The 9,917-nt window shown below is 50.1% G+C and overlaps 1 protein-coding gene across 1 annotated transcript; it reads right to left on the bottom strand.

The window, feature by feature from the left end:
- Positions 1 to 601: 601 nt before the first annotated feature.
- LOC123995967 (transmembrane protein 178B-like) lies at positions 602 to 9,241 on the bottom strand. Its single transcript, XM_046299618.1, has 2 exons — positions 9,028 to 9,241; positions 602 to 1,208 (listed from the first exon to the last, which is right to left on the bottom strand). The coding sequence occupies exons 1-2, from the start codon at positions 9,203 to 9,205 to the stop codon at positions 958 to 960; spliced, it is 429 nt and encodes a 142-aa protein (XP_046155574.1). The 5' UTR covers positions 9,206 to 9,241; the 3' UTR covers positions 602 to 957.
- Positions 9,242 to 9,917: the final 676 nt, after the last annotated feature.

Genomic DNA, 9,917 nt, shown 5'->3' with positions numbered 1-9,917 from the left:
TGTGTTTGAATGGTTTGGTTTCCGTGGTCTCCATGTGTTTGAATGGTTTGGTTTCCATGTGTTTGAATGGTTTGGTTTCCGTGGTCTCCATGTGTTTGAATGGTTTGGTTTCCATGTGTTTGAATGGTTTGGTTTCCATGGTTTCCATGTGTTTGAATGGTTTGGTTTCCATGGTTTCCATGTGTTTGATGCCATTCCATTTAGTCCGCTCAAGCCATTATGATGAGCCGTCCTCCCCTCAGCAACAACAGAGTTTCAGTTATTCTCCTTGTTGTGGAGGCTGGTCACCATGATGAGTTAGTTCCTCTGAGGTTCAGACTGTTGTTCTTGTAACTCCCATCCCTTGTTGTGGAAGGGGTAGAGGCTGGTCACCATGATGAGTTCCTCTGAGGTTCAGACTTAATGTTCCTGCTGAAAAGTGTAATGTCCAATATGTCCCCCCGTTGTTGTCACTCCCGTCCCTTGTTGTCCATCCGTCTGTCATCGTTCATTACTGAAAGGTTCCTCTCGTTCCTCCCAGAAGGCCGTTTCATGGTACATCCATTTCAAGCATCACAACATCCGCTCCCCGACTACAAACCCCCCTCCAGCACAACTTCAGATCGATGATTAGATTTTTCTGTCAGTTCGTGTGTTTTAAAAAAAACAACAATTGTTTTTCAAGAAACCAGATCATGTTTATACACACACACACACACTTTAAACATGTTTATACACACACACACACACTTTAAACATGTTTATACATACACACACACACACTTTAAAAAAGAAAAAACAAAACATTGTATTTAAGTGGCCAGTAAAATGGTTAATTAAATGAATGCATGGATTTGTCAACTCATTGTTACATTTTTATTTGTTAAATTCTCTTTTGTTACGGCTGTCCTGTGTGGTTAAAGGTGCTATCTATCTAGGACTGGACCTCCAGCCCCTCTATCCTCCATCCCAGTCCCTCTAGCAGACCGTCCCGTTCTCCTGCCTCGACTTGGGGCAGGTGGATCGAGGGATGGGCTGGACGGAGGGAGCCAGGGTGCAGAAGAAACCAGCGATGAGGGTGAGCCCCAGACCTCCCCAGGCGCAGAACATAGACCAGCCGTAGCCGTGGCCGATGTCGTCCGGCAGGCCGTACAGATAGCGAGGATAACGGGACAGCTCGAAGTTGATCCCCGCCACGCAGGTACAGAGAGAGATTATACAGAATGTGCCTGGGGAGGAGAGAGAGAGAGGGGGAGGTGGGGAGAGGGTAAGACGGGAGGTGTCGAGGGAGAGAGTAGGGGAAGATAAAGGAGAGGGGAGGGGTGGAGAGAGGGGAGGTTAGGGAAAGGAGCGAGGGAGAAGGTGGGGATAGGGAGAGAAGGAGAGAAGGGAGAGAGAGAAGAGGTGGGGAGAGGGAGGGAGGGAGAGAGGGAGAGTGGGAGAGAGGAGGTGGGAAGAGGGAGAGAGAGAGAGAGGAGGTGGGAAGAGGGAGAGAGAGAGAAGGTGGGAAGAGGGAGGGAGAGAGAGAGAGGAGGTGGGAAGAGGGAGAGAGAGAGAGGAGGTGGGAAGAGGGAGAGAGAGGAGGTGGGAAGAGGGAGAGAGGAGGTGGGAAGAGGGAGAGAGAGAGAGAGGAGGGGGAGGGAGGGAGAGAGAGGAGGGAAGAGGGAGAGGGAGGTGGGAAGAGGGAGAGAGAGAGAGGGAGGTGGGAAGAGGGAGAGAGAGGAGGTGGGAAGAGGGAGAGAGAGAAGAGGGAGGTGGGAAGAGGGAGGGAGGGAGGGAGGGAGGGAGGTGGGAAGGGAGGGAGAGAGAGAGAGAGGAGGTGGGAAGAGGGAGAGAGAGAGAGAGGAGGTGGGAAGAGGGAGAGAGAGAGAGAGAGGAGGTGGGAAGAGGGAGAGAGAGAGAGAGAGGAGAGGTGGGAAGAGAGAGAGAGAGAGAGAGAGGAGAGGAGAGGGAGAGTGGAGAGAGGGGTGGGAAGAGAGAGAGAGAGAGAGAGGAGGTGGGAAGAGGGAGAGAGAGAGAGAGGAGGTGGGAAGAGGGAGAGAGAGAGAGAGAGAGAGGAGGTGGGAAGAGGGAGGGAGGGAGGGAGGGAGGGAGGGAGGGAGGGAGGGAGGGAGAGGGTTACAGTGATGCAATAAGAATGATGTTCACTTGGTGTTTGAGTGTGAAACCGTTTATCAGTAATATAATACAACATTCCTATCATCATTATTTTGGAGAACCAATTTCCAACACATTCAGACTGTGAACATTTTGTACAAAAAAAAAAACTGTCAACATTGTACAGCATTAAAATACATTACTTTTTTTCCAACAGTTCCTCTCTTGTGTGTGTAGATTGAGGGTGTAATTCCACCCTGACTATGTGAGCTGGGTGTGTAACACCACTGGGCTGTGTCCCCAATGGCACCCAACACCCCTGTATAGGACACTACTTCTGACCAGGACCCAATGGCACTCAACAACCCTGTATAGGACACTACTTCTGACCAGGACCCAATGGGTATGTGCAAACCAGCTGGCTGGAGTGTTTACGGACATATTGAATCTCCCCGTAGCACCGAACTAAATGACTATCGCCCCGTAGCACTGAGCTAAATGACTATCACCCCGTAGCACCGAACTAAATGACTATCACCCCGTAGCACCGAACTAAATGACTATCGCCCCGTAGCACTGAGCTAAATGACTATCACCCCGTAGCACTGAGCTAAATGACTATCACCCCGTAGCACCGAACTAAATGCCTATCGCCCCGTAGCACTGAGCTAAATGACTATCGCCCCGTAGCACCGAACTAAATGACTATCGCCCCGTACCACCGAACTAAATGACTATCGCCCCGTAGCACTGAGCTAAATGACTATCGCCCCGTAGCACCGAACTAAATGACTATCGCCCGTAGCACTGAGCTAAATGACTATCGCCCCGTAGCACCGAACTAAATGACTATCGCCCCGTAGCACTGAGCTAAATGACTATCGCCCCGTAGCACCAAACTAAATGACTATCGCCCCGTAGCACTGAACTAAATGACTATCGCCCCGTAGCACCGAACTAAATGACTATCGCCCCGTAGCACCGAACTAAATGACTATCGCCCCGTAGCACCGAACTAAATGACTATCGCCCCGTAGCACTGAACTAAATGACTATCGCCCCGTAGCACTGAGCTAAATGACTATCGCCCCGTAGCACTGAGCTAAATGACTATCGCCCCGTAGCACTGAGCTAAATGACTATCGCCCCGTAGCACCGAACTAAATGACTATCGCCCCGTAGCACCGAACTAAATGACTATCGCCCCGTAGCACTGAGCTAAATGACTTTGAGAGACTATCGTCAAGGATCATCATCAACTCTACCTTACCCGACACCCACTAAATGACTATCGCCCCAATAGATCCACGGACGATGCCCCCACTAAATGACTACCTCCGCCCGCTGATCCACAACACGACTAAATGACTACACCTCCGCCCTGATCCAGCACTGAAGCTAAATGACTATCCTCCGCCCCTGATCCAGCACCGAAGCTAAATGACTATCCGCCCGCTGATCCACAACACGGAAGCCCCCAAGGTAAATGACTACACCTCCGCCCGTAGCACAACACGGGACTAAGCCCCCCAGTGGTGAAATGACTATCGCCCCAGGGCCGCCCCCATCTAAATGACTATCGCCCCCCCACCAATCTAAATGACTATCGCCCCGTAGCACTCGGCATGCACGTCACTGACACCCTAAATGACTATTCACCCCGACAGCACGGTGAAGAAGGAACTAAATGAACTAATGTGGCTTGGCCCCCTATGACTATGACCCTCACTGAGCTAAATGACTATCGCCTGTCGGGCTGTATAACACCTGGTTCGGCAACTAAATGACTATCGCCCAGAGGGTGGTGCGGTCAGCACACTGGGTTCACACTGCCTGCCCTCCAGGAATGACTATCACCCGTGTTACAGGAAGGGAAATTGAACTAAATGTCACAGTTACTAGCCTCCCCCAGTACCCTGAACTAAATGACTATCGCCCCCTCCCACAGTACCCTGAACTAAATGACTATCGCCCCCAGTAGCACCTGAACTAAATGACTATCCCCCGTACCCTGAGCTACACTGTTACTAGTCTCCCCCAGTACCCTGAACTAACTGACTATCTCCCCAGTACCCTGAACTATAGTCACTGATACTAGCCTCCCCCAGTACCACTGAACTAAATGACTATCTCCCCGTAGCACCTGAACTAAATGACTATCCCCCAGTAGCACCTGAACTAAATGACTGATACTAGCCCGTCCAGTACCCTGAACTAAATGACTGATACTAGCCCCCCCAGTGCCCTGAACTAAATGACTGTTACTAGCCTCCCCCAGTACCCTGAACTAAGTCATGACTAGTCTCCACCCAGTACCCTGCCCTGAACTATAGTCACTGATACTAGCCTCCCCCAGGACCCTGGACTATAGTCACTGTTACTAGTCTCCACCCAGTACCCTGAACTAAGTCACTGTTACTAGCCTCCCCCAGTACCCTGAACTAAGTCACTGTTACTAGCCTCCCCCCAGTACCCTGAACTATAGTCACTGTTACTACCTCCCCCGGACCCTGAACTATAGTCACTGTTACTAGTCCCCCCAGGTGGTGAACTATAGTCACAACACCTCCCCCTACCCTGAACTACAACACTGTTACTAGCCCCCAGTGGTGAACTATAGTCACTGTTACACCTCCGCCTACCCTGAACTATAACACTGACTAGTCCCCCCCAGTGGTGAACTATAGGCACAACTACCTCCGCCCAGTACCCTGAACTGAACTAACACTGTCACTAGCCTCCCCCAGTGGTGAACTATAGGCACTGTTACTACACCCCCGCCTACCCTGAACTATAGTCACTGTTACTAGTCTCCCCCCAGTACCCTGAACTATAGTCACTGTTACTAGTCTCCCCTACCCTGAACTATAGTCACTGTTACTAGTCTCCCCCAGTACCCTGAACTATAGTCACTGTTACTAGTCTCCACCCAGTACCCTGAACTATAGGTGATACTAGCCTCCCCCAGGACAACAACACCTCCGCCTCGCTGATCCAACATAGTCACTGTTACTAGCCCCCAGTGGTGAACTAGGCACTGTTACACCTCCCCTACCCTGATCCACAAGTCACTGTTAAGCCCCCCAGGTGGTGAACTAGGCACAACACCTCCGCCTCGCTGATCCACAACACTGTTAAGCCCCCCAGGTGGTGAACTATAGTCACAACACCTCCCCCTCGTACCCTGATCCACAACTGTTAAGCCCCCCAGTGGTGAACTATAGTCACTGTTACACCTCCCCCTACCCTGAACCACAGTCACTGTTACTAGTCTCCCCCAGTACCCCGCCTCGTCCACAACACTGAACTATAGTCACTGGCAACAACACCTCCGCCTCCCTGAACCACAGTCACTGTTAAGTCTCCCCAGTCCCTGCCCTGAACTATAGTCACGCCCCCCTGATCCACAGTCACTGTTACTAGCCTCCCCCCAGTCCCATCTGAAGGGCATAGGGTCAAAGTCTCCCCCAGTACCCTGAGCTATAGTCACTGTTACTGTCTCCCCCAGTGAAACTATAGTCACTGTTACTTCCTCACTGACAGCCTGCCCTGAACTGAAGAGTCACAACAGCCTCCACCTCTGAACTATAACACTGTTACTAGTCTCCCAGTGTGAACTATAGTCACTGTTACTAGCCTCCCCAGTACCCTGAACTTAGTCACTGTTACAGCCTCCCCCAGTATCCTGAACTATAGTCACTGTTAACAGCCTCCCCCAGTACCCTGAACTATAGTCACTGTTACTAGTCTCCCCCAGTACCCTGAATTATAGTCACTGTTACCAACCTCCCCAGTACCCTGAACTATAGTCACTGTTACTAGTCTCCCCCAGTACCCTGCCCTGAACTATCCACTGTTACAGCCTCCCCCAGTACCCTGAACTATAGTCACTGTTACTAGCCTCCCCCAGTACCCTGAACTATAGTCACTGTTACTAGCCTCCCCCAGTACCCTGAACTATAGTCACTGTTACTAGTCTCCCCCAGTACCCTGAACTATAGTCACTGTTACCAACCTCTCCCAGTACCCTGAACTATAGTCACTGTTACTAGTCTCCATTGAAAGTACCCTGCCCTGAACTATAGTCACTGTTACTAGCCTCCCCCAGTACCCTGAACTATAGTCACTGTTACTATTCTCCCCCAGTACCCTGCCCTGAACTATAGTCACTGTTACTAGTCTCCCCCAGTACCCTGAACTATAGTCACTGTTACTAGTCTCCCCCCAGTACCCTGAACTATAGTCACTGTTACTAGTCTCCCCCAGTACCCTGCCCTGAACTATAGTCACTGTTACTAGTCTCCCCCAGTACCCTGAACTATAGTCACTGTTACTAGTCTCCCCCAGTACCCTGAACTATAGTCACTGTTACTAGACTCCCCCAGTACCCTGAACTGAACTATAGTCACTGTTACTAGTCTCCCCCAGTACCCTGAACTATAGTCACTGTTACTAGCCTCCCCCAGTACCCTGAACTATAGTCACTGTTACTAGTCTCCCCCAGTACCCTGAACTATAGTCACTGTTACTAGCCTCCCCCAGTACCCTGAACTATAGTCACTGTTACTAGCCTCCCCCAGTACCCTGAACTATAGTCACTGTTACTAGTCTCCCCCAGTACCCTGAACTATAGTCACTGTTACTAACCTCCCCCAGTACCCTGAACTATAGTCACTGTTACTAGTCTCCCCCAACTATAGTCACTGTTACTAGCCTCCCCCAGTACCCTGAACTATAGTCACTGTTACTAGCCTCCCCCAGTACCCTGAACTATAGTCACTGTTACTAGTCTCCCCCAGTACCCTGAACTATAGTCACTGTTACTAGTCTCCCCCAGTACCCTGAACTATAGTCACTGTTACTAGTCTCCCCCAGTACCTGAACTATAGTCACTGTTACTAGTCTCCCCCCAGTACCCTGAACTATAGTCACTGTTACTAGTCTCCCCCAGTACCCTGAACTATAGTCACTGTTACTAGCCTCCCCCCAGTACCCTGCCCTGTACTATAGTAATTTCTCTGCACGTACTATAACATCAGTAAAACTTTGTAACAATCAATCAACCTTAATCTGACCTGGCCACAGTAATCTGACCTGGCCACAGTAATCTGACCGGGCCACAGTAATCTGACCTGGCCACAGTAATCTGACCGGGCCACAGTAATCTGACCTGGCCACAGTAATCTGACCTGGCCACAGTAATCTGACCTGGCCACAGTAATCTGACCGGGCCATATGTAATCTGACCTGGCCACAGTAATCTGACCTGGCCACAGTAATCTGACCGGGCCACAGTAATCTGACCTGGCCACAGTAATCTGACCTGGCCACAGTAATCTGACCTGGCCACAGTAATCTGACCTGCTTTATTCCCTCTGTTTTTCTTCTATTGTAACCATCTCTCTCTCTCTCTCTCTCTCTCTCTCTCTCTCTCTCTCTCTCTCTCTCTCTCTCTCTCTCTCTCTCTCTCTCTCTCTCTCTCTCTCTCTCCTCTCCTCTCTCCTCTCTCTCTCTCCCTCTTCCCCCCTCTCTCTCCCCCCTCTCTCTCCCTCCCCCTCTTCCCTCCCCCTCTCCCTCTCTCCCTCTCTCTCTCTCTCTCTCTCTCCCCCCTTCTGCCGTGCATGACATAATTTATTAGTGTGATGTTACTCTCTCTTGTCCACTGTCTCCCTGTGTGTGTGTGGGGGGCATGGAGAATGCAGGCTGTTAATCAGAGTCACCAGCACTACTAATGAGAGTTCCCTCAGCACCTCCACACCACACAATCAGTCCTCGATGTGGCTGTTGATGCTATGCTCTTTCACAGCAACCCCCGGTGTGTATAGAGTCGGTGTGTATAGAGTCGGTGTGTATAGAGTGTGCTGTCCTCTTACCTCCCATGAGGAACAGTATCTCTGTTGTCCTCTTACCTCCCATGGGGAACAGTATCTGTGCTGTCCTCTTACCTCCCATGAGGAACAGTGTGTTGTCCTCTTACCTCCCATGAGGAACAGTACCTGTGCTGTCCTCTTACCTCCCATGAGGAACAGTATCTGTGATGTCCTCTAACCTCCCATGAGGAACAGTATTTATGTTGTCCTCTTACCTCCCATGAGGAACAGTATCTGTTGTCCTCTAACCTCCCATGAGGAACAGTATCTATGTTGTCCTCTTACCTCCCATGAGGAACAGTATCTGTTGTCCTCTTACCTCCCATGAGGAACAGTATCTATGTTGTCCTCTTACCTCCCATGAGGAACAGTATCTATGTTGTCCTCTTACCTCCCATGAGGAACAGTATCTGTTGTCCTCTTACCTCCCATGAGGAACAGTATCTATGTTGTCCTCTTACCTCCCATGAGGAACAGTATCTATGTTGTCCTCATACCTCCCATGAGGAACAGTATCTATGTTGTCCTCTTACCTCCCATGAGGAACAGTATCTGTTGTCCTCATACCTCCCATGAGGAACAGTATCTGTTGTCATCTTACCTCTCATGAGGAACAGTATCTATGTTGTCCTCTTACCTCCCATGAGGAACAATATCTGTTGTCCTCTTACCTCCCATGAGGAACAGTATCTATGTTGTCCTCTTACCTCCCATGAGGAACAGTATCTATGTTGTCCTCTTACCTCCCATGAGGAACAGTATCTGTGTTGTACTCTTACCTCCCATGAGGAACAGTATCTGTGCTGTCCTCTTACCTCCCATGAGGAACAGTATCTGTGCTGTCCTCTTACCTCCCATGAGGAACAGTATCTGTTGTCCTCTTACCTCCCATGAGGAACAGTATCTCTGTTGTCCTCTTACCTCCCATGAGGAACAGTATCTGTGTTGTCCTCTTACCTCCCATGAGGAACAGTATCTGTGTTGGGTTAGGGTTAGGGTTAGGGGAGGAACCCATGAGGAACAGTATCTCTGTTGTCCTCTTACCTCCCATGAGGAATAGTAATCTGTGCTGTCCTCTTACCTCCCATGAGGAACAGTAATCCTGCCACGTACTGCATCAGTCCTCTATCCCAGCAGCATCCCAGAACACCTATCGTCCAGCCAAACAGAATGATGGCTACAGCCATGCCCATGAAGCCTGCAGTCATCCGCCTCAGGTCTGGAGAGACAGGAGAGATACAAGGGGGGAGAGTTAGCATGGTTACAACACACACACTGTAGTCCACATTCTGACACACACACTGTAGTCCACGTTCTGACACACACACACTGTAGTCCACGTTCTGACACACACACTGTAGTCCACGTTCTGACACACACACACTGTAGTCCACGTTCTGACACACACACTGTAGTCCACGTTCTGACACACACACACACTGTAGTCCACATTCTGACACACACACTGTAGTCCACGTTCTGACACACACACACACTGTAGTCTACGTTCTGACACACACACTGTAGTCCACATTCTGACACACACACTGTAGTCCACGTTCTGACACACACACACTGTAGTCCACGTTCTGACACACACACTGTAGTCCACGTTCTGACACACACACACTGTAGTCCACGTTCTGACACACACACACTGTAGTCCACGTTCTGACACACACACACACTGTAGTCCACATTCTGACACACACACTGTAGTCCACGTTCTGACACACACACACACTGTAGTCTACGTTCTGACACACACACTGTAGTCCACGTTCTGACACACACACACTGTAGTCCACGTTCTGACACACACACACTGTAGTCCACGTTCTGACACACACACACACTGTAGTCCACATTCTGACACACACACTGTAGTCCACGTTCTGACACACACACACACTGTAGTCTACGTTCTGACACACACACTGTAGTCCACATTCTGACACACACACTGTAGTC

This window comes from Oncorhynchus gorbuscha, linkage group LG14 (assembly GCF_021184085.1).
Source record: "Oncorhynchus gorbuscha isolate QuinsamMale2020 ecotype Even-year linkage group LG14, OgorEven_v1.0, whole genome shotgun sequence".
NCBI lineage: Eukaryota > Metazoa > Chordata > Actinopteri > Salmoniformes > Salmonidae > Oncorhynchus > Oncorhynchus gorbuscha.
Note: the sequence above shows the minus strand (reverse complement) of the source record. Positions and strands in the feature narration are given on the sequence as shown.